The sequence below is a fragment of the Gopherus flavomarginatus genome, chromosome 1, assembly GCF_025201925.1.
Source record: "Gopherus flavomarginatus isolate rGopFla2 chromosome 1, rGopFla2.mat.asm, whole genome shotgun sequence".
In the NCBI taxonomy this organism is placed as follows: Eukaryota; Metazoa; Chordata; order Testudines; family Testudinidae; genus Gopherus; species Gopherus flavomarginatus.
In genome coordinates this window covers 41,337,485-41,363,350 of record NC_066617.1, presented here as the reverse complement: position 1 = coordinate 41,363,350, position 25,866 = coordinate 41,337,485, and the positions used below count along the sequence as shown (strand labels likewise).

At 41.4% G+C, this 25,866-nt stretch overlaps 1 protein-coding gene across 1 annotated transcript in view; it reads left to right on the top strand.

The window, feature by feature from the left end:
* The first annotated feature begins 11,898 nt into the window (after positions 1-11,898).
* Positions 11,899-25,866, top strand: part of LOC127042806 (transcriptional regulator QRICH1-like) — a 33,275-nt gene continuing 19,307 nt past the window's right edge. The window contains exons 1-2 of the mRNA XM_050936207.1: positions 11,899-11,941; positions 15,028-16,022. Coding sequence (XP_050792164.1) covers positions 15,039-16,022 — 984 coding nt within the window. The 5' untranslated portion in view covers positions 11,899-11,941; positions 15,028-15,038. The remainder of the gene's footprint in view (positions 11,942-15,027; positions 16,023-25,866) is intronic.

Genomic DNA, 25,866 nt, shown 5'->3' with positions numbered 1-25,866 from the left:
CCCTGCTCTCCCTCCCCACATTTCTCACTGCTCTGAATTTCAATCAAGTTGCCTTCTTCTCCCATTCTCTGCTTGGGCATCTCCAGCAGCAGGAGCATTGAGAGCACAGGAGATCTCATTTTGCTGCTTCCAGTTCCTACTCCCAGTGCCACAGCAGGCCCCAGCAGTTGGGAGGACCAGTTGTAGGGAAATCCTGGTCAGTCCCTGCAACCCTGGAATTGATCATGCTCAGTGCAGATGGAAGCTTCCGAGAACTTTGCTGCTGAACTCTAACAAGACTCTATTGAGCATGTGTGAATTGTGATTTTTTTGGAGGTTTATAACCTGTTCAAATTTAGGGAAATTTTCATGGGAATGGGAAAAGGCACATCTGGCACCAAGGCAACTAGTGGAGGACTGCTCAAACAAACAACAGAAATAATACTTACCTTTATTGCTATAGAAGAGCTAACAGGAACTATTTAAAGTAATAAGTGCATTCTTTTACTGCCCTAGTGCTCAAAAACAGCTGAGCTTCATTCCCTTGTACTATCAAACTCACCCAAAAGCCTTGACTCGAGCCCAAACATGAAAAATCTCAGGGCTTGTCTACATGGTACCATCAAAGCACACTGGAGGCTTGCAATCTGTAAAATGCACTAATGTGCTATGCGCTACCTGCCCATTTAGACCCTGCTGGCACACTCTTCTGAAAGGTAGCTAACTTCATGTTAACATAGTCCAGACAGGGTATCTTTTAGAGTGTTCTAGAAGGGTGTATATGGGGCAGTTAAAGCTTAGCACATTAGTGCGCTTTACAAATCACGTCCATCTGGCACACTTTACCACACAGTGTAGCGAAGCCCTCAGACTAATTTTTTACCCAGAAAGTTATGAATGACTTAAAACAAGAAGTGAGACCAGAAATCATTATGCAGCTTTAACTGCTGCTCCCTCTATAAAAATACAGGGTCCAAACATGTTAGAAATATAATTAAGGCTCCAATCCTCAAAAACATATGTCCCAACTTAACTAAGTCAGTGGGTCTATTCACAGTACAGTTAACCACAAAGTTAAGCAGGTGCATAAGTCTTTTCAGGCTTGGGACTTGAGTTTTTCTAATAGTAAGAGATAAATTAAACTGAGACTGAGAGGTAATTCTAAGTCTGTCTGGTTCCAGAGACGCTTGCTGCCTACCAGAGCTCTCCAACAGAATATCAAGTAACAAACATACAAAAACCAACTCTCATTGATGCACCCTGAAGGAATGACAGTTTCTAGCTACTTCTGAGGGCATGTACACCCTACCACTTTTGTCTGTATAACTTACTTCACTCAGGGGTGTCAATAAGCCACCCCCTGAGCAACATGAGTTACACCAATCTAACTGCTGGTGTGGACTGTGCTATGTCGGCGGGAGAGCTTCTCTTGCGGAGGTGGTTTTATTATGCTGATGGGAGAGCTCTCTCTTGTCGGCATAGAGTGTCTTCACCAGATGCACTACAGTGGCACAGCTGCAACAATGCAGCTGCGCCGCTGTAGCACTTCTAGTGTAGACAAGACCCAAGACAAAGGATTAATGTGAAACTATTTATCTTACACCAGAGAATTATTGAATAAACACTCTTCTTTTTTATGTTGCAAACAATTCAACCTACATGCTAAATCTGGAGAGATGCCCAAACGCAGACTGCGTATCTGGCTGTGAGAGCTACAGTGTCCTCAGTTCTGTTAAGCTATTGAAAGTCATACCTTAGTGCACAGATTTATTTTTATTCCTGTACCCAATATTTTTCCTTGCTTTCAGAATAAATGATGCCACATGCAGGAACGGTTAGGATAAAGTTACATATAGTATTCATCTCATAGGAGCTTGCTTCTGAGCTATGTACATGAAAACTTACTATGAAAAACAGATGTATTTCTTCCGTACCGTGTATAAGGGCAGATCAATTTAAATCATATACTGATCTCCGTGTGCTGGTCTGTATGGCCTCAATCCTACAAACATACAAGTGTTTAACTTTACTATTGTGCGTAATCCTATTGAAATCAGTGGAACTATTCATAGTAGTAAAGTTAAGTAAATGTTTTGTTTGCAGAATCAGAGCCTAAATCTGTACAATGTCTAATACAGTGTGGCCCAGTCTGGCTGAGGCCTCATAATACAAATAATAGGTCTGCTTTCATAAACATGATTTGGCCAAATATGCTAATTGTTCAACTCATACCTATGACCATTTTTCGATCTCTATCTATATGTTTGTCTATGGCATTTTGTTCCTCCTGTCCAATTTAGAACAAGTTTCCTAAGCATTTTACTATATATATAGACTTTCATAGTAACTAAGATGCACATTTTTGAGAAATAATCAATATTTAGATGGACTGCAATTCACACAGTTTATTAAACATATGTAGTGAGGAAATTAAATATATATGAAATGTAAAAGTTATTAATGCAACATTAAGGTTACACTGTTAACATTTAAAAAAATATCAAGGAAAGCAAAAGTTTAGGTTCTTATGGCAGTGTTAGCTTGACAGTACTGCACACTGTAGTATTTTCTATTCCCCTTCTCATCAAACGTGTAGTTGAATAAATTTGTTTATATTGTTAAATGTATATCTTAAAACTGCAGTTCTCAACTGTGGTATGTGTACCACTGATGTAAAACTTAGTCTTTGGGGAAAGTTAAAGCTTAAAGGGAAGCTAAAAGGTATCAATTAAAAAAAAATCTATAGTCCGTGGGGTTAAGGACAATAAGAAGGAATTCTCTAAATATATCAGGAGCAAAGAAAATTCTAAAAATGGTAAATGTCTGATACTAGATAAGGATGGAAAAATTGTCAATTGTGATGCACAAAAGACAGAAGTAGTCAAATATATTTCTTTTCTGTATCTGGAAAGACGCAGGATGATATATTTATATGTCACAGTGATAAGGAGATACTGTCTATTATATTAGTAACTATAGAAGTTGTTAAACAGCAACTATTAAAGTTATACATTTTATATCAGCAAAACTGGATAATTTGAACCCAAGAGTATTAAAAAAATTGGCCAATGAGCTCTTTGAACCTTTAATGTTGATTTTTAACAAATCCTGGTACATTACAGAAGTTCCAGAAAACTGGAGAAATGCTAATGTTGTGCCAATATTTAAAAATGGTTAATGGGATGACCTGGGTAACCATAGGCTGTTAAGCCTGACGTGGATTCCACGCAAAGCATGGAAATGCTGAGATAGGACACAAACAGTGAAGAATAAAGCATGGTGGCATAATTAATGCCAAACACCACGGTATTTTCGGTAAATAGATTTTTGTCATACAAATGTGATATAATTTTTTGATGAGATTACAAGTTTGGTTGATAAAAGTAACTGTTGATATAATATACGGTACTTAGACTTAGGTAAGATATTTGAATCAGTTCCACATGACACTGATTAAAAAAAATAGAACTATGCAGAAAAAAAATCAATTTGGAGGGTTTTTTTAAAATCAACAAACTGCTGGATGCACAGATTCCTCATATACAATGAAAATCAGAAAAGTTAGATGGAAAAAGCCTACAGTATTAGGTCATTCAGTCCACCGTATTGCTAAAGCAGGATTAAATTTGTATACCATGACATTTTCCACTGCAGAGGACAAAAAAGTCCAAATAGCTTAGCCAACCACACAACAGACTGTGAGGCAAAGCCAGAAAAATAAGCATGTCTGCAAGGATGCAGATACTACTGTTGAACGCCTATCATACACAAGTTAATATCTGGACTCTCCAGTGGTTTACCATGGTCCCTTTTATGTAGCTATGCCTGCTAACACTCATTTCGAAAGACAACCACACAGAAGGGAAAATGGTTTTCATAATACCACACAGAATATATTTTCTTAACTGAATAACAATTCTTTTATATTAAATTAATAAACATTTTCATTGGTGAGATAAAATGGCATTAGAAATATTATCAAAGGAGTTATGTAGTAGTCATCGGTCTTTAACAGCTAACCTGATTACATCTGCAACGCAACTATAATAAATTAGCTTCAGAAAGAAATGTGATGCCTTTGTTAACCATGGGCCTGATTCTCCTCACACTTCAGCTAATATAAATCAGGAATAATTTCACTGAAATCATTGGTGTTACATAGATGTAAAACTGGCATCGGTGGGAGGTGAATCAGGCTCTCTGTTGTATTTTAATGCAATGGATTTATTCAGTCAGAAGTATTGCAAAATATGGGCAATAAATTCCTTTGTGGCTGTAAACAGGGAGACATATGTCTCCTGAGTCATTGCTGACGCAGATGTTGTCACTGAGATGGAAGAAATGCTTAACTACCTGTCGTAGTAAATCTGTGAGAATGGAACCACTTAGGTGATAACACTATTTTTATATATCTACCAGAATTTTCAGCTATTTTGAACTTCACATAAAATCCATAGTACTTTGATTAAGCAGGAGGCTAGAGATTCTTGATATTATGTGACAAAAGGTTACTACGTAAAGGCAGTCAGAGGAGATAAACAGAATTTTTTAGAGACAATAAACTTTATGAAAAAAGTGGTTGAGCCTTTTTTATTATAGTAAGTCAAGGGTAGTCTATTTTTTGTCAAGATCTATATTTCTTGGTCAAGGTATAGTCAAGGTCCAGATTACAAAGAACATAATTAAAAAACAATAATTATAAAGTAAGTAAAAAGATTTCAGGGTCTGTTCAAAAGTGTCTGGCGGTCTGGGTCCTGATCCAAAGCTCACTTAAGTCAATGGGAGTCTTTCCATTGCCATAACTGGGCCTTGGTTCAGATCCTGGACCTGTACCATTTATTTCATTGATTCTAAAGAGTGGGAACAGCATCAACAATACAGACCCAAACAATGCATAGTAAGAGTTGAAAAAGATAGGTAGAAAAACAGACATTGTGAATCCCTTTTAAATAAATCTTTGAAATAAAATTCATTGGACAAAGAAAAAAAAAGTTGATCTCATTTCTCCGTTTAATTTCTGCTGCACCCATTCTGTAGAATGAATAAAATCAACTCTACCATATTTCTTCATTAACCCAAATCTAGCTTTTGTTTATACTTTTATACATCATTAATCAGCTAATTTTAGGGTAAGTCTCCAGTTTGAGCTGGAAGTGTAATTTCCCGCTCAAGGACATATACCTGAACTAGTTCTGATTGAGCTTGTGTGTGCTAAAAACAGAAGTGTAGCCACAGCAGCGTGAAGGGCTAGCCACCCCACGTACAGTCCCATTTGAGACACTAGGTACATACTTGGACGGCTACCCCATCCTGTGGCTTGTACCTTTGCAACTACACTTCTATTTTTAGAATGCTCGTTTGATTAGAGCTAGCAGGGGCATGTCTCCTTGAGCTTGAAATTACACTTCCGGCTAACAATGTAGATGTACCTTTACAATCAGACACTCGCTCTCTTTCTCTAGTCAGGTATCTTTTTTACTTTCCAACACTTGCGAACTGTTGTACAAAAAGAAGACAAAAAACAAGTTGAGGCATTTGAAACAATGACTCTTCACTTGGTGCCTTTTCATCTCAGGGTCCAGTTCAAAATCAGTAAAGTCAACAGAACTACTCACATGCTTAAAGTAAATCACGTTTGGGTCTAGCATTCTCAGCGCCTTGCAGGAATGAGCCCCTTTTTCAAGGGGACTACTCACATGTATGTTTCTAGGATTGGACGGTAACACTACATTACATAATGCCTCAAAGAGGCCAGTTTTGCAGTTCCTGTTCAGGTGACTCCCCCTTTGACTCCAATTGATTTCCTTTGGAATTTGCCTGAGTGTAAGGACTGAAAAATCAGGACCAAAGACTGCAAGCTATTGTTTGCATGCTTATTCAACAATGAGACTAATGTAGAAGCCACATAACTGAAATGTGGAAAAGGAATAACTTTTTCAATAGAAGGAGCCAAGGGAGAAGCTAAAATTGACACTTCCAGAACATGATCACGCCACCATCACAAAGGTAATTTTATTTTGTAGGGAATGGGGGTAAACTTGATGTACTGGGGGCTGTAACACAAGAAAAGACGAAGATGGGTATGGAGAGAGCACTAAAACAGCACTTTAGTGGGTTTTAAAAAGAATTTAAAAATACTATAATAGGAGAAAATGCTGATTTGCAGCAGTACACTGAATAATTTATTTTCAAAATGCCTGGGGCCTTATTTACACAAGGAACAGAGCCATTTTGAAAGCTACACTAAAATACAGTTCAGCCACAGCTTCCACTGCGCTGTCTTCTATTGCATCTTGGCTGGTGGTGTGCGCAGGACCAAGCCATGCTAGAAATGTGTTATGAATCTACATTATCTGAACACAGCTACATTCTGAATGTAGACAGGACATTAGAGACTATGGACTGGCTTCTGTGACTGTGCACTGAGTGGGTAAAAACATTAGGTCATATGAGCAAAAAGCAGAATGGAAAGCCATGAAAACTGTATTTATATATGCTTTTAAACAAAACCGAACACAAACAAATACTTGATGAGTTTTCAAATATAAATGAAAACAGACAGAGAGGACAATGAAGATGTTTTTCTGAGTTTGAATCTAGACCAAACTTTACTGACTTCAGACTCAAGTAATGTTTTTCTATACAAATCTGCAGGATAAACTGGATGAAGATTACAATAATTCACAAGACATTAATTTTATCTGCCTGTAATAAGTTTTATTTTTCATTTTGGTTAATTTTGATCTCTTCTTTCCACTCTCATTTTATCAAATACACTCTTTGTAAGGTCTGTAATTTAAATGACACTGTGGAAAGGTCTAATGTCTCCACAAGCAGATGAGGCTAATCTGTGGGGTACTGCTGTAAAAGGTCACTACACAACATGACACAGAACTACTTACAGACTAAGAAATTTCATCCCATTTGTAAAAAAGAGAGAAAGAGAAAAGAACTTGCAGTTCCCATTTTCAAGGTAAGTGAAACAATAGTACTGTTCACTTTGCACATACTTCAGGGTGACATAATTTTCAAAGTGCAGCACAAAATTAATTTAAAAAAAGCTATAAATTAGGGCTGTCAATCACAGTTACCTCATATGATTAACTAAAAAACATGATTAAAAATTGTGATTAATCACAGTTTTAATCGCACTGTTAAACAATAGAATACCAATTGAAATTTATTAAATATTTTTGGATGCTGCCCTATATTTTCAAATATATTGATTTCAATTACAACACAGAATACAACATGTACACTACTCACTCTATTACAAATATTTGCACTGTAAAAATGATAAACAAAAGAAATAGTATTTTTCATTTGCCACATACAAGTACAACTTACAAATGTAGATTTTTTTTTGTTACATCACTGCACTCAAAAACAAAACAAGGTAAAATTTTAGAGCCTACAAGTCCACTCAGTCCTAATTCTTATTCAGCTAATCACTACGATAGACAAGTTTATTTAGGAGATAATGCTGCCCGCTTCTTATTTACAATGTCATCTGAAATTGAGAACAGGCATGGCACTTTTGTAGCTGGCAGTGGAAGGTATTTATGTGCCACATATGCTAAACATTCCAGAGGACATGCTTCCATGCTGATGATGCTCCTTAAAAAAATAATGCATTAATTAAATTTTGACTAAACTTCTTGAGGGAGAATAGTAAGTCTCCAGCTCTGTTTTACCTGCATTCTGCCATGTATTTCATATTACAGCAGTCTCAGATGATGACCCAGTACATGTTGTTCATTTTAAGAACACTTTCACTGCAGATCTGACAAAACGCAAAGAAGGTACCAATCTGAGATTTCTAAAGATAGCTACAGCACTTATCCCAAGGTTCAAGAATCTGAAGTGCCTTCCAAAATGTGATTGGTATGTGGTGTGAAGCATGCTTTCAGAAGTCTTAAAAGAGCAACACTCTGATGTGGAAGCTACAGAACCCGAACCACCAAAAAAGAAAATCAATCTTCTGCTGGTGGCATTTGACTCAGATGATGAAACTGAACACACACTGGTTTGCACTGCTTTGAATCGTTATTGAGCCAAACCTTGTCATCAGGATGGGTGCATGTCCTCTGGAATGCTGGCTGAAGCATGAAGGGACATATGAATCTTTAGGGTATCTGGCACATAAATATCTTGCAACACCGGTTACAACAGTGCATGTGAATGCCTGTTCTCACTTTCAGGTGATATTGTAAATAAGAAGCGGGCAGCATTATGTCCTGCAAATGTAAACAAACTTGCTTGTCTGAGTGACTAGCTGAACAAGAAGTAGGACTGAGTGGATCTGTAGGCTCTAAAATTTTACATTTTGTTTTTCAATGCACTTATTTTTTGTACATAATTCTACATTTGTAAGTTCAACTTTCATGATAAAGAGATTGCACTGCAACACTTGTATGAGGTGAATTGAAATATGCTATTTCTTTTGTTTTTCACAGCACAAATATTTGTAATAAAATAAATATAAAGTGAGCACTGCACACTTTGTATTCTGTGTTGTAATTGAAATCAATATATTTGCAAATGTAGAAAACATCCAAAAATATTTAAATAAATGGTATTCTATTATTGCTTACCAGTGGGATTACTATTTTTAAGTCACGTGGTTACTTTTTTTAATCGCTTGACAGCCCTACTATAAATGTTATTATCTTCAATGAAGAAATGTTACCTGCACCTAAAACAATTCTTGTTTTCCTTTAATTTCTTCTAAATATCAGCTTCTTATAGTCTCTTATTTGTTTTTGTTATCTCAACTTTCTTTTTCTTTTCTTTTGGTGTTTCAATCAGTCTGTTGCTAAAATGATAAACATGTTTTGGGTGCTAACTTTTATAAAATGAATTAACCAGAGCCGTAACTAGGCATTTTAGCACCCGGGGTGAGCAAGCATATTTGTGCCCTTTAGAGGCAACATGTGGGAGGGGCATGTGGGGGTCACATTGTTACCCTAAAATTTAGATGCTAATTGAATTACCTACAAATTTCTCTAATTTTAACAGAAGGGTAAACAAGGTTGTGGCCTGCTCTAAAGGAATTGCCAGCGTTACTGGGGGCTTGTCTCTGACCTGCAGAAGGCTCTCTAGAGCAAGCTAGTCTTGCTAACACCTGAAAGGACACGGATACATCCTTCTGAACAAGAATGAACAAACAAGCAGTAATTCTTCAAAAACAAAAGAATGGTTTATTTAAACAAATAAATCATAACACTATATTTAGGAAAGCAAGAAAGAAGGTATAAAGAACAGAGTAAAATGCAATAGAATTACAATTGAAATAATTAAAGAGAGGCAGCAAAATCCAAGACACAGACTACATAGGATATCTAACACATGCAGGAAATACAAAGCTTTCAATGTAACAAGCCTATAGAGGTCCCATACACCCAGAGGCCTTTAGTCTTAATGTTACAATTTAACCCCATATTTAGTACAATGTGATATATGCCACCCTCTTACAGACAAAAATGAGAAAACTAACACTATATTCACAGATTAAAACACTTACTGGAGTTTCAAAATTTAAACTATCATTAATTTCTATTTATTTAAAGCCTTAATCTTACAGCTAATTACTGTTTTATGCAAACCAAAGTGTCCCAATACTGTTACCACTCTTTATATGTCCAATTGAGCGAAATATAATTTTATGAAATTTTAAACCCCTTCTGAGGTTTTTCTGCAAACCTCCACTCAGAACATTCAAGGCAAAAATCTCTTCACTACAACATGACCCTCCAGATTTCTGCCTTCCAGTTAACACAAAAGCGGCAAATTGGAAGCTGGTGGGAGCCGCCCAGTCTGCATGGGCCCCTGGCTTTCTGCACTGTGGGAGCCGAGGCGTGGGCTGGCTGCCCAGCAATTCTCCTTGCCCTACTCCCCAAGTCACTTGCTGTCTCGGTCACCCTATCTGCTCTTGCCTCTCCCCGAAAGGAGCCCAGCTCCGGCCGGTGCCACCACCTGGAGCCAGCCCTTGCCCATAGGGCATGGCTGTCTATAGGGGGCCCGGCAGGTACGCTCTAGGTGGTGGCCCGTCTTGGGGAGCAGGGTAGGGAGGGCTGCCAGGCAGCCTGCCCATGTCCATGCTCCCACAGCACAGAGAGCCAGGGGCCTGAGTGACCCCACCTGCTTCCGATCCACTGGCTCCTGGCAGAAGATGACAACTTTCAAACTGGTGAGGGGGGGCATCCCCCCTGCCCCAGTTTGAAAATCTCTGTGCTAAATGGAATGCAGAAATCTGGGGGGACATGTGACCCTGTGGGCTCCCTTTACACCACCCCATTTCTTCCACTCCCAAGGCTTCACGCCCTGGATGGTTGCCCCACATGCCCCGCCCTGGTTACAACCCCGGAATTACCATCTTGAAGAAGTCATTACATCACTATTTTCTATGGTGCAGATCCACAGAGGTATTTAGGCTCCTAATTTCCATCTGCTTTTCCATTACAACCACAAGGAAACACTTATCTGTGGTTTCTAAAGTTGAAAACTGCCATCTGACAGACATCTGGTGTCAAGCATAGCAGCTCTCACACAACCTCAAGACTTTTGAAAATGGTGTGGACAGGATGAACCAGCTGCAGCACAGATTGGCTTCTAGCATGCTTCACTACAATGTTGAACCTAGCTGACACTGTCCAGTAGGACAGCAGTTTCCAGCACTGGATGTGAGGATGGAGGGAGAAGGAGACAACCCTCATCGAACACGCTTTCCAAGTGTAGGCACAATTAGGGGGTTCTGATTATTAGAATCACGAGGTTCTAAAAGAGCTAAGGAGAGTCATCCTTTACTTTAGCATGGACCTGACACACATACACAGACCTCGCAGAGCTTTTCCCATAGCGTAAATGGTAAAGATTAAAATACTTCATGGTCATTGGCCTACCCAGTGCTAAAAATGTTTTAATCTCTGCCCTTCTGTTGGGAAATATTTGAACTATTTTTTTTTCTGTGTTCTGAACTCCAGCTGTGCTGCTTGCTCTTTTATTTCAGAGAAGCCAGAAAGGAAAAGTTCGCCCTCCTGCTGTCCTCTTCCCTTGCTCATTGGTCCAATTAATCACAATGCAGAACATGGCAGAAGCAAGGGCATTTGACTTTGCCTCCAAGCTGGCTTTGGCAACTTTCCAAGGGCAGCACTTTTCCCCCTATACAAAAGGAGTATGTCACCGCTGTCTTCACTTTTCATAGGAGAATAACACTCTAAAGGATTAAAGGTCTTAGTACGCCATGTTCTATTTTGGTTGGCATATCCAGGCTGCCACATTGTTCTTTTAGACCTATAGTTCCTCTTTGTTAAAGACAACACAAGATTAAGGCAGACGTGGGTCCCACTTTGGCTGCATAATGCAGGCAGACACAAGAATGATTCTTCCCACAGATGTCTGAAAGGCCAGTGGGAAGGAGCCAGCTAGAAGTCCTAGGCCTGCAGCTCTGTGGCACCCAGAGACTCTGCAGCACTCCATTTCGAGAGTGGCATCAGCTGGGACAGGTGATAACAATGAGAGTCACGACTCTACGCTGTTCTGAAAAGAGGGAGGTTTTATGAAAATAATAAGGGAGACTTTTAATGAGCAAAATTCCAGATAGATTAATAGAACGGAACTTCTTTGCACACCGGCCTGAGGCGTGCACACACACCCTGTCCGCGGCATGCACACCTGCGGACACACCCAACCCCAGGCACGCACACCTCGCCTGAGACATGCACGCCCAGCGTAAGGCTCGTGCACCCCCGCCGCAGGCACGCGCACCCGCGTGCACACCCACTCCCAGGCACGCGCCGGCGCCTATCTTCCCTGCAGCTGGAGACACCTGCCCCGCTGAGAAGCCCCTTGTCGCGCGCACCGGTACCTGGGGCGGGACGCCCCTTTCTGTGGCTCGGGCCGCTGTCGCTCAGCCGGGATCCGGGCGGCAGCCGCAGTTGCAGCAGGCGCTCTCCTGCAGCGGGTGCGTGACGGGGAGGCTGCCCCGGAGAGACAAAGCCCGGCGTGGGCGGCTCGGGGCTGCCGGTGCCGCGGACCCCCCCTGCCCCAGAGGTAACGTGCCTGGGGCCACCCGCCGCAGCTCCGCCCCGGCCGCTCGTCCTCCTCCGCCTCTCGCTGCCTTCCCCTGCAGCTGCCCCCACCCAGCCCCGTCTCACTGCGGTCCCAGCCCCTCTCCAGGCTCCCTCCACCCCGCCCTCCCCTTTGTCCTTGTGACTCTTCGCATCCCGCCCGGGGGCTCCGAGTCAGGAAGGTGCCCAGGGGCCGTTAGGAGAGTTGAGCCCTGTTGGGGGGGGGAGGTGTTAGCTGCTGCTGGGGCGTGGGGGGACCCGGAGACGCTGTCCTGCGAGGGGCTGAAGTGCCTGCGATGATCCAGCAGCACGAGCGGTCTGTTCTGGATCCCTGCAGGGTTCTCCTCCGCTAGCGAGGGGGGGCAGCCAAAGCGGGTGGGGTGGGGAGTTGGGACCCTGGGAAAATGACACCGCCGTTTGCTCGTCCTCGCCGCTCTGTGAGTGTACGTGTAGCCGCCGCTGTTACTGTAGGGGAGAAGAATCTGGCTCACGTGGAAAATATTCTTTAGCGTGTAGTGACTGAGTGGTGACCCGAGGGGAAATAATGCACCGAGTGAGCAGACAGGAGGTTTCTTTGGGTCTCAGAAGTGCAAATATGTATATTTACTTCTTGATCAGATAAAGGGAGAGAAGGGATGGAAAAATCCCCCCTACCTGTTCTACGTCTAAAATGACAGCTTCAGCGAAGAAACTGTGTCACTCTCACTGCAAACTACATTGAAAATAAAAGCAGTTATATGCCTCTTAAGAGCGGAGGAAGAGCTCTGTGTGGCTCCAAAGCTTTGGTTTCTCACCAACAGAAGTTGGTTTGATAAAAGCTATTACCTCACCTCCCTTGTCTCTCTCAAGATCAGTCAATTTTTACAGTTTTTAGTGTTGGCTCATTTTGCAGATAAAATTATAGCTAAATAGCCTATTTAAACAGTTAGTTTTGACTAAAGCCAATTGCTTTAGGAATAACTGTCTGTTAATTCTTTACTGCAGATATCGGATGACTAAGGGAATGGCAAGGATATAGGGAGCGTTTAATCTTTAGGTTCCTGCTTCAGAAACAGACACTGACAGTAATTAAACTGGTTCCTGCTGACAGCTTTTTTTTAGTTAATGGGACTTGGTCCATCCGCTGTTTAATGGCGTTGTCTAGAAATTACAAATTGCTTTATTTTTTTGCTGGAAGCAAACTAAGGCTATAGTAGGCATGGTGACTGAACAATCCCATCATTTAGAGACCATCACATCAGAACAAGACTGAGGTTTATGGGTAGAGCAGTGGTAAAGCATATATTATCCATCTTGCAACTAAAGTTTTCCATTTGTCCATATAACGGTACTTGTACAGTAACTCCTAATTTTAAGTCATCCCAGTTAACATTCTTATGTTGCTGAACAATGAGGGAACATGCTCATTTAAAGTTGTGCAATGCTCCACTCTTATGATGTTTGACTGCCTGCTTTCTCCACAGCTGGCAGCCTCCCTATGCCCCGCCCCCCAGCACCTCCCACCCGCCGGCAGACCCTGCGGATCAGTGCCTTGCCTCTCCTTCCCCACCTCCTGCCTGTGGCAATCGGCTGGCTTGCAGTGTTTGGGGGGCAGGAGGGAGGGGGGAGGAGTGAGGACTCCATGTGCAGGCTCCCCCTCCTTCTCCTGCCTGGGGCAATCAGCTGTCTTGTGGCATTTAGAATGGAGGGGAGGGATGGGGGAGGAGTGAGGACGCAGTGTGGGAAGTAAAAGGGGATGAGGTGGGGGGGAGCATAGAGGCAGGTCAAGATTGGGGGCTTGAAGGGGGGAGGGAGTGGGTGGGCTGACGGTCAGGGCCGGCTCTAGCCATCTCGCTGCCCCAAGCACGGCGGCACGCCGCGGGGGGCATTCTGCCGCTCACCGAAGCCGCGGGACCAGCGGACCCTCTGCAGGCACGCCTGCAGGAGGTCCACCGGAGCCGCCTGCTGCCCTCCCAGCAACCGGCAGAGCGCCCCCCCACGGTATGCCGCCCCAAGCACGCGCTTGGCATGCTGGGGCCTGGAGCTGGCCCTGCTGAGGGTTGAGCCCCCAGCCCCTGGTGCTTGCAGAGTAGTGGAAGCTGCCGCTGCTGCACAATGTGCTTCTCCTAGCCTACAGCACCTTCAGCCTCCTTGCCTGCCTCATCTTCAGTGCCAGTGGGCTGTGCCTGTGTAGGGTAAGGCAGGGGCACCTCCAAACTATAGTACAGTACCTGTATTAAATTGCTTGTTTAAAATGTATATAATGCCTTTTGTCTGGCAAACAAAAAAAAATTCCCTGGAACCTAATCCCCCCCCTTTACATTAATTCTTATGGGGAGAGCGGATTCGTTTAACACTGTTTCACTTAGTTGCATTTTTCAGGACATAACTACAAAGTTAAGTGAGGAGTTACTGTACAAGTATTATCCAACCATTCTCTTTCATTACACTTAAACTAAAGTGAATAGTGCAGTAACAACATAGAAATGTTTTTGCCCTCTTATCGTTACTCAGATATATAAAGCTGAACCTATAAACTATTTTCTCTACACTTTTTTTTGTAGCAGAAAAATTAAAAACTAAGGCATTGATCCTGCAGTGAGCTCCATGCACATAAACCTCCATTGATTTCACTGGGAATCCATGTGGATGTCCATATGGCGATCAGGCACTAAATAATTTCAGTTGTTTTCTATATTCGTACTCTTATGCAAATATAAAGTAGCAAAAGCTTATAGGGAGCAATGTACATAGGAAAGTAGCCAAGCACAGCCAGACTGTCATCCTTTCAGGGGTTTGAGGAGTTTGTAACTTGTGCTTCTTTAGAACATCCTAAATATGTAGGTACCTAGTCCAAACATGCAGTAATACTCATTAATGTTGCTGGGAATTATAAATGTCTATTGAATGAAGAGCAACAAAATTGGTTTAGGTGAGTGTCAGAGAATTTGCTTTTTGTTGTTCTAGTTTAAACATACATTATTTACATGATTATTTTCAGTTCTCAAAAGGATGTATCATTCCATCCAGTATGAAGATCATCAAAGTATGAAAGCCCATTCAATACCTCAACATCACATGAAAGTATTTCTAGACTCACTAAGTAGTCAAGGACCAGAAGAAGTACAGCAGTTTGTGCATTCTCCAATCTCGGTATACCAACAAGGAAATCATTATATATACATGGGCAGCACCGATGTAGCAGGGCCTTTGTTAGAGTTAGTGCATCCAGTTACATCTCCTCTCCAACATCCAGGACTAAGCTTCTGTGGATCTCTGGAGCAGCAGCATATTCAAGTGTACCATACACCATCTCAACAAGGCCATCAAATAGAAATGCAACAAAATCATTTGGTCAAACAAGTACAACTTCAGATAGAGGCTCAGCCCTCCCCTGAAGGGCAATTTAATACATCAGCTTCTGAATGTGAAAGAAGACTGTCATGTATTTCTCCACCTATGAAGAAAAGGAAAATTGACATGCCTGTAGAAGAGAACTACAGTAATAGTCAAGGTGCTCTGCAGAATGTACCTATTACTGTTCTAACAATGCCTAGCCATACCCAACAGCAGGCTTACAATTCTCTTCAACAAGAACTGCTAACAGTAGATAGGAATCAACTATATGGACTTGCACCTGCTACAGGAACAAATGGCCATCTGCCTGATGTAGAATCATGGGCAGTTTGTCCTCATGCAATTTGCCCTGAAGCTCAGAATATGGTGAATACCCCTGTTTATCGGGATGCCTGTGGTATTATTCAGATTGGTGAAATGGCTATGAATATGACTAGCATTAAGTTAGAAGAAAGCAAGGATAATATTCAAGCTGGTTCAGAAGCTAGAAAGAGTATTCAGGAGAGTCCTGTTCCTAGCACACCCTGTTTCCCAGTGCAGTGTGTAAATAAGAATGGAAATATGCACCTTCCTTTCGCTATACAGAGTGGAAAGAGGATGTATCAATCAGCTGAATACTGGGATGAGCAACAGATGCAGGTAAGCACAAATATGAAGCTGTGTGGTGGGATGTATGTTTGTGACTTCTCTGGGTCCAATCCTAGACCTTTCTGTTTCTCCAAGCTGGGTTTTCTATTTCTCGTATTAACTCCTTCTCAGGGGAAGGTGAGGTCAGGTGGGATTATGCATTGAGACCAAGATAGTTAGAATCTGAAGCTTTAGCTGCCTTTTATCTGCCTAAAATATACATGTTAAACTCTTCAGGAAGTTTTTGTGCATGTATAAATCATTACTGAACAGGCTTCAGAGATACTATATTAAACATTGCAAAATTAGCTTTTTCTGTTTGTCATTGCATAATATACTCTAATAATCAAACTTCCCTATTGATAGGATATTACCATGTTAAAAGATAAAACTTTTACACCAAAAATTTGAAACGTACCTGTGTAGATAATTGTTTTTTTCATTCTACCTTATAACAAATTTAGGCAAGATGCTCCAGGTGGATGGTCTTGTGCCTGCATGCAACTCCATGGCCTCATGTTCATATTGAACCCCAGTTGCCTTGCACAGGTCTTAATGAAGGTAGACCAAGGTGTGGGGGTGTTTTTTGTTTATAAGAAACTAGGGATCCTTGTCAAAACTGTGGCTTTGGGGCTATGTCTAATTTAACTGTGATTCTATAATGTATAAATTGTAGAAACATATTTCTCATTCAGGCAACTGCCCCTACTTCTGGGTATTAGACAAAAGAATTCTCTATTAACTTGGTTCTGGTATGAACTGTACTGAAAAGCAATAATTCCAGTACATATTATATATTGTGAAGTAACTTGGCCAAAACCAGTGTGTTCTTTAATTAAAAATCTTGTTTAACTATAGATTTGTTGTAAGGAGAAAGTTTGTCTTAATTTTCTTGGCAAAACTAGCACAATATTTGTTTACAAACCTTAATTTAGCTGATTGCATGAAAAACACTAATCAACTATATTTGTTTTAAACTTGGTCTTCTCCTCTCCCTTCCCCCTCCCCCCCAAAAAATGTAGCTGAATATAAACCTAAAATTGTGGGATTATGGTAACATTGTTTGGGGACAGAAATGGACAACGGCTGTAACAGTAGTCATTTATAGTCCTAATTTGGTTGTTGTAGCCACCCCCTGGAGTTTCCCTACTTTTTTCTCACTCTCCCCCACCCCCCAGGAAAAAGATTTAAAGGGGCCATGCTCTCTAAACCCCAAAGAGGTTACACAAGTACTGTAGTGCAGTCTCTTTATCATGAAAGTTGAACTTATGGATGTAGAATTATGTACAAAAAATAAATGCATTCAAAAATAAAAAAATGTAAAACTTTAGAGCCTATAAGTCCACTCAGTCTTACTGCTTGCGAAGTCAGTTGCTCAGACAGACAAATTTGTTTACATTTGCAGGAGATAATGCTGTTCACTTCTTGTTTACAATGTCACCTGAAAGTGAGAACAGGCGTTTGCATGAAACTGTTGTAGCTAGCGTTGCAAAATATTTATGTGCCAGATGCACTAAAGATGCTTCAACCACCATTCCACCACATACGTCCATGCTGATGATGGGTTCTGACTGATAACGATCCAAAGCAGTGCATACCAACGCATTGTTCATTTTCATCATCTGAATCAGATGCCACCAGCAGAAGTTTGATTTTCTTTTTTGGTGGTTCGGGTTCTGTAGTTTCCACATCAGAGTGTTGTTCTTTTAAAACTTCTGAAAGCATGCTCCACACCCAGTATTGATCAGATTTTTAGAAGGCACTTCAGATTCTTAAATCTTGGGTTGAGTGCTGTAGCTATGTTGAGAAATCTCAGATTGGTACCTTCTTTGCGTTTTGTCAGATCTGCAGTGAAAGTATTCTTAAAATGAACATCATGCTGGATCATCATCCAAGACTGCTATAACGTGAAATATATGGCAGAATGTGGGTAAAACACAGAGGTAGGAGACATACAATTCTCCCCCAAGGAGTTCAGTCACAAATTTAATTAACATTTTTTTTTTCTTTTTTAAAACAAGCATCATCAGCATGGAAGCATGTCCTCTGGAACGGTGGCCAAAGCATGAAGGGACATACAAATGCTTAGCATATCTGGCATGTAAATACCTTGTAATGCCAGCTACAAAAATGCTATGCGAAAATCTGTTCTCACTTTCAGGTGATACTGTAAAAAAGAAGTGGGCAGCTTTATCTCGTGTAAATGTAAACAAACTTTGTTTCTCTTAGCGATTAGCTGAACAAGAAGTAGGACTGAGTGGACTTGTAGGCTCTAAAATTTTACATTGCACTCAAAAACAAAACATTTATGTAACAAACAAATCTACATTTCTTTGCACTTTCACAATGAAGAGATTGCGCTATGGTACTTGTATGAGGTAAATTGAAAAATACTATTTCTCATTTTTACAGTGCAAATATTTGTCATAAAATATAAAATGAGTACGGTACACCTTGTATTCTGTGTTGTAATTGAAATCAATATATTTGAAAATTTAAAAAAAATATTTAAATTTCAATTGGTATTCTAGTTTTTAACAGAGCGATTAAAACTGAGATTGTGATTCATTTTTTGACTTAATCGCATGAGTTAACTGTGATTAATCAGTAGCCCTAGAATTTATCCATTTACTTTATCATGATACAATTTTTTTAAATGATTTGCTGAAATACAAGTATATGTACCACCCCTTTTCCATTACTTAGTAAGTCTGTTATATTTTACACAACTATATTCACAAATTCTTATTCTAGTGGTCATTAAAAATTATCCTTCCAAACGTTCATACGCTGACAGGTTCCAATATTTTTGACTGTGATAAATATCAATATGACAGACCAGTAGTACCCAGCTCTTTCTTCCCACTCTTCTTACAGATACCATGTTTCCCTCTTTCTCACTGAGTACTTATGACTTCCATTAAGTATATGTTGTGAGTATATATTAAAGATAGTTTATGCACAAAGACTAAGGGAGAGATTTGCAAAGGCACAAAGTGTAGTTTGATACCCAGCCCCCCCCCCTGTTTTCTCAAACTAATACTGAATTTATTTGAATAAGCATTACCTTGCATCAACACAGCTTGCTTATGCTTAGTATGAATATATACTGAATACACAGTATGAACTTTACTCTTCTCAGACAACTAGAGCAATTTTGGAGGGAGGCAGGGAGATGATGGAACTTCCCTCAACTAGCAAGGAGGCTTCACGTGTCGGCTGGTCTAGCATCTGCTGCAACCTCAGACAACTTTTGTGGGATTGGATCTGCAAATTGGGCAGCCTGCCATGAACAGCCTATTCCTCCAGGAGCAACCATTCCGCCCCACTTGTTACTTGTTGTGTAGCCCCACAGTGGGGTTTATGATATCTAGAGAGGGTCTTGCATTACCCCCAGTCCATATACGTTACTAAGACTTGGTGCATTAAGACTATACTGGGTGTGAAAGACCCTTGGACTCTCATGTTGGAATCTATTGAATCTCCCTCAGCCCAGGATATTGTAAACACTTAAAATAGTTACAGCCAACATTTGTTTCATATTATATAAACACTTGTGCGTAGTGCTAGTTTTTTATTTTTTTTTTAAAAAAAATAGAGTATGTGACTCTTGGACTGATTATTTTTTCCACTGTTTAGATCCAACACTGCAGTCCTTCTAAAACAATAATGCAAGGATTAAATAACCTAGTTCACTAGGTATGGTACTAAATAGAAACCTGGGCCCCTTTATATGGTGCAAAGTTGATGCAGGGAGAGAGAACCGATTTTGTGTGTGTGTATGTATTGCCTCCTCTTCCTAAGTGTGTACTTCCTGAGCAATGGGGAAAAATAATTCATTGTGTTTATAATTTAAATCTTAATATATAGATACAAAACATAACGACTGGTGGAAAATACATTGATTTAAACTAGTGCTGTATCCTTCAGAGCAGTCTGGCTCTGTCTGCTGCCAACTTCCTTACCCTTGATGAATCATTTTTTACATTCCTTTACCAAGTACTTGTCTTCAGGCAGAAACTTCCCATAGGGTCTCATTTTGTTCTAGCTAAGGGGTAAAAAGTAACCAACATATATGGCAAAAAGTACATTGCAATTGTAATCTATTTCAGTTTATGTATTTGAATGTTTACAAAAAAATTTCCCTACATTTAAAAAAATGGTTTTAACCCAGCAATGCCTCATTAAAGGAAGCTAAAACCAAACAAAAAAGGAGACAAGTGAATCTGAATGATTTGATATTACATCTCTACAAATTTATTAGTGAAACTAATAAGCTTTCCTTAATAGGGCCTTGTTTTATTTTCCAGATGATCACTGTAGCTACTGAAACAACTATTTTGAGATTCATCTGCACACAAGATCTCTGAATCATCTTTTTGATGTTGCCTGAGGAGCCTTCCTTAGCTGCCTTATGTTAAAGTGAACTGTGCTGTACCAGCAGAGTCATGTTTGTTGTAAGTATTCTTTTGCAGCTGTACAGTGAGGTCTCTTAATGTGCAGTGCTATATTTCAGTAATTAATGGAGATGATTATTGAACTATATCATTTCACATTACTTAACAAGTTCGTGTTCCTCAAGGATCACCACTTGTTTCACTCTACAACTGCTCCTGCAGGTTCCTCAGACAATAGCATTAAAAATAGCACCTGATCTGTCACACTTTCATGCAGTGTTATGTTTCTTAGTGGCTCCACTGGTCTCCTGGAAATTTAATATAAACATCAGTTGAAAGAATTACCTCTTCCAAACAGCAAAGTGGAGAAACTGAAGCAGTAAATAGCAAGCATGTTCCAGCTAGCTCTAGATATGCTTGCTAGTCATTAAAGATCAGACAGGGCAGGTGAGAGCACTGAAGTGAGGTCAGTAAAGGTTGGGAAAGTTGTTTCTCTTCTTTTCTCCTGTTTGTGGTGATGAGGGAAAAATTCTTTCCTTTTTCCTTGCAGACTGAACTCTTCTCTTTTCCCATACTAACCTCCCCCAACTTTTATCTTCCTTCTTATCATTAAGGTTCCCTAATAAGAAGCCTTTCACTTCATTGTGGCTTTTCATAAGAACGGCCATACTGGGTCAGATCAAAGGTCCATCTACCCATGTTCTGTCTTCTGACAATGGCCAATGCCAGGTGCCCTAGCGCAGTGGTTCTCAAAGCCAGTCTGCTGCTTGTTCAGGGAAAGCCCCTGGCAGGCTGGGCCGGTTTGTTTACAGGCCACATCCGCAGAAAGCGGGCGGGCTGAGGGATGTGCTGGCCACCACTTCCCACCACCCCTATTGGCCTGGAGCAGTGAACTGCAGCCAGTGGGAGCCGTGATCGGCCGAACCTGCGGACATGGCACTTAAACAAACGGGCCTGGCCTGCCAGGGGCTTTCCCTGAACAAGCGGTGGACCAGCTTTGAGAACCACTGCCCTAGAACAGGTAATCATCAAGTGATCCATCCCCTATCACCCATTCCCAGCTTCTGGCAAATGGAGGCCATTGACACCATCCCTGGCCATCCTAGCTAATAGCCATTGATGGGTCTATCCTCCATGAACTTATCTAGTTCTTTTTTCAAACGCTGTTATAGTCTTGGCTTCCACAACATCCTCTGGCAAAGCGTTCCAAAGGTTGACACTGTGTTGTGTGGGGGAAAAAAAATCTTACTTTTGTTTGTTTTTAAACCTGCTACCTATTAATTTCATTTGGTGGCCCCTAGTTCTTGTGTTATGAGAAGGAGTAAATAACATTTCCTTATTTACTTTCTCCACACAGTCATGATTTTATAGACCTCTATCATATCCCTCCTTAGTTGTCTCTTTTCCAAGCTGAAAAGTCCAAGTCTTATTAATCTCTCCTCATACGGCAGCCATTCCATACCCTTAATCATTTTTGTTGCCCCTTTTTTTTAATCTTTTCCAAGTCCAATATAAATTTTTTTTGAGATATGGCGACTACATCTGCATGGAGTATTCAAGATGTGGGCATACCATGGATTTATATAGAGGCAATATGATTTTTCTATCTTATTATATATTCCTGTCTTAATGATTCCCAACATTGTTTTCTTTTTTGACCACCACTGCACAGAGTGGATGTTTTCAGACAGCTATCCACAATGACTCCAAGATCTTTTCTTGAGTGGTTACAGCTAATTAAGACCCCACTATTTAAATGTATAGTTGGGATTATGCCCTCCAACTTGCATTACTTTGCATTTATCAACATTGAGTTTCATCTGCTGTTTCAACTGTCACCCACTTTTGAGAGAGCTTTTTGTAGCTCTTCACAGTCTGCCTGGGACTTAACTATCTTGAGTGGTTTTGTATCATCTACAAATTTTGCCACCTCACTGTTTACCCCTTTTTCCAGATCAGCTATGAATATGTTGAATAGTACTTGTCCCAGTACTGACCCTGGGGGACACCACTATTTACCTCTCTCCACTCTGAAAACTGATCATTTATTCTTACGCTCTGTTTCCTATCTTCTAACATTTACCAGTCCATGAGAGAACCTTACCTTTTATCCCATGACTGCTTACTTTTCTTAAGAGCCTTTGGTGAGTACACTATATCCACTGGATCCCCCTTGTCCACATACTTGTTGACCCCCTCAAAGAATTCTAGTAGATCAGTGAGGCATGATTTCCCTTTGCAAAAAACATGTTGACTATTCCTCAACAAATTTATGTTCATTTATGCTTACCGATCTGTAATTGCAAGGGTCACCTCTGGAACCCTTTTTAAAAACTGGCATCACATTAGCTATCCTCCAGTCATTTGGTGCAGAAGCTGATTTAAATGGTAGGTTAAAGACGACAGTTAGTGGTCCTGTACATCTCCCCATCCATTTCAAGTAATCCTTTTATTCATATTCCTGTGAACTCATTAATTCCACACTCTACCTCTTTGATTCCTGCTCCATTTACAGTACTTCTCACTCATTTTGTTTATCTCTGTACTCTTGCTATGACACTTTCTAGCTGGGGGTTGCATTTTCACTTGCCACCCTTATCATAACCTTAGTCCCAGATTTGGACCTTAGCGTCCAAAATATGGGGGTTAGCATGAAAACCTCCAAGCTTAGTTACCAGCTTGGACCTGGTACCTGCTGCACCACCCAAAAAATTAGAGTGTTTTGGGGCACTCTGGTCCCCCTGAAAAACCTTCCCTGGGGACCCCAAGACCCAAATCCCTTGAGTCTCACAACAAAGGGAAATAATTCTTTTTCCCTTCCCCCCTCCAGGTGCTCCTGGAGAGATACACAGACACAAGCTCTGTGAAACTACACAGAGTGACTCCCCCTCTCTGTTTCCAGTCCTCGAAACCAAAAAGTACTTTCCTATTCCCCCAGAGGGAATGCAAAATCAGGCTAGCAAATCCAACACACAGATCTCCCCCCTGATTTCTTCCTCCCACCAATTCCCTGGTGAGTACAGACTCAATTTCCCTGAAGTAAAGAAAAACTCCAACAGGTCTTAAAAGAAAGCTTGATATAAAAAGAGAGAAAAATACATACAAATGGTCTCTCTGTATTAAGATGATACAATACAGGGTCAATTGCTTAAAAGAATATTGAATAAACAGCCTTATTCAAAAAGAATACAAATCAAAGCACTCCAGCACTTATATTCATGCAAATACCAAAGAAAAGAAACCATAGAACTTACTATCTGATCTCTTTGTCCTTACACTTAGAAACAGAAGACTAGAAAGTAGAAACTGCTTCTCCAAAGCTCAGAGAAAGCAGGCAGACAGACAAAAGACTCAGACACAAACTTCCCTCCACCCAGAGTTGAAAAAATCCGGTTTCCTGATTGGTCCTCTGGTCAGGTGCTTCAGGTGGAAGAGACATTAACCCTTAGCTATCTGTTTATGACACGCCCCCCAAATTGCAGACAGTGGGGAAGCTCACTGGCGGCGATTTCCTTCTAGAACTTGAAAATAAACAGATTAATACAACACATACACCTTTACATATACTCCTAAGTATATAACTAACAGACTTCTACATTTTAAGAACACTTTTTAACTACTGAATTCTGGGAAACTCTCACGGGAGAGTGCATCAGCTACTTTGTTAGAAGCTCCTGTGATGTGTTGAATTTCAAAATCAAAATCTTGGAGAGCTAAACTCCAACGAAGAAGTTTCTTGTTGTTCCCCTTGGCAGTATGAAGCCACTTTAGTGCAGCATGGTCAGTTTGTAGTTGGAACCGCCGTCCCCAAACATATGGGCGTAGCTTTTCCAGGGCGTACACAATGGCATAGCATTCCTTTTCACTGACTGACCAGTGACTTTCCCTCTCAGACAGTTTCTTGCTGAGAAACACGACAGGATGGAAGTTGTGATCTGTTGCTTCCTGCATGAGCACTGCTCCTATACCACGCTCAGATGCATCTGTGGTTACTAGGAATGGCTTGTCAAAGTCCGGGGCCCTGAGCACAGGGTCAGACATGAGCGTTGCCTTAAGTTGGGTAAAGGCCTTTTGACACTCATCAGTCCACTTAACTGCATTTGGCTGGGTCTTTTTGGTCAGGTCGGTCAGTGGGGCAGCGATTTGGCTGTAGTGTGGTACAAATCGCCTGTAGTATCCGGCCAAGCCTAAGAAGGATTGGACCTGTTTCTTTGATCTTGGGACAGGCCACTTTTGGATAGCATCCACCTTGGCCTGTAGGGGGTTTATGGTTCCTCGACCCACCTGGTGCCCCAGGTAAGTCACTCTGTTTTGGCCTATTTGACACTTTTTGGCCTTAACAGTTAGTCCTGCCTGCCTGATGCGCTCAAAGACCTTTTCCAGGTGTAGTAGGTGTTCGGGCCAGGAGTCTGAAAAAATGGCCACATCATCGAGGTAGGCAACTGCAAATTCTCCCAGTCCAGCTAGTAGACCATCTACCAGCCTCTGGAAGGTGGCGGGTGCATTTCGAAGGCTGAAAGGAAGGACATTGAATTCATACACCCCCGCATGGGTGATGAATGCTGACCTCTCCTTGGCAGGTTCATCTAGCGGTACTTGCCAGTACCCCTTGGTTAAGTCTATTGTAGAGATGAACTGGGCACGTCCCAACTTTTCCAATAGCTCATCGGTACGTGGCATTGGATAGCTGTCCGGACGAGTTACAGCATTTAGCTTACGGTAGTCCACGCAAAAGCGTATTTCCCCATCTGGTTTGGGTACCAGAACCACTGGAGATGCCCATGCACTGGTAGATGAGCGGATTATACCCATCTGTAGCATGTTCTGGATCTCCCGTTCTATAGCAGCTTGGGCATGAGGAGACACTCGGTAGGGTGGGGTTCTGATTGGGTGAGCATTACCTGTATCAATGGAGTGGTATGCCCATTCAGTCCGTCCTGGGGTGGCTGAGAACAATGGGGCGAAGCTAGTGCACAGCTCCTTGATTTGTTGCCGCTGCAGACGTTCCAGGGTGGTTGAGAGGTTCACCTCTTCCACGCCACCGTCTTTTTTTCCCGTCGTAGTAGACACCGTCAGGCCACTCAGCCTCATCTCCCTGGACTGTAAACTGACAAACCTGTAAGTCTCTGGAATAGAAAGGCTTGAGAGAATTAACATGGTACACTTTAGGCTTTAGTGAGGAATTGGGAAATGCTATGAGGTAGTTTACAGCTCCCAGGCGCTCTTGGACCGTGAATGGCCCTTCCCATGATGCTTCCATCTTATGGGCCTGTTGCGCTTTCAAGACCATAACCTGGTCTCCTACCTTGAAGGAACGTTCTCTGGCATGTCTGTCATACCAGGCCTTTTGCTCTTCCTGAGCATCCTTTAGGTTCTCTCTAGCAAGGGCTAAAGAGTGACGGAGGGTGCTTTGTAGGTTGCTTACAAAGTCCAGAATGTTAGGTCCTGGAGAAGGCGTA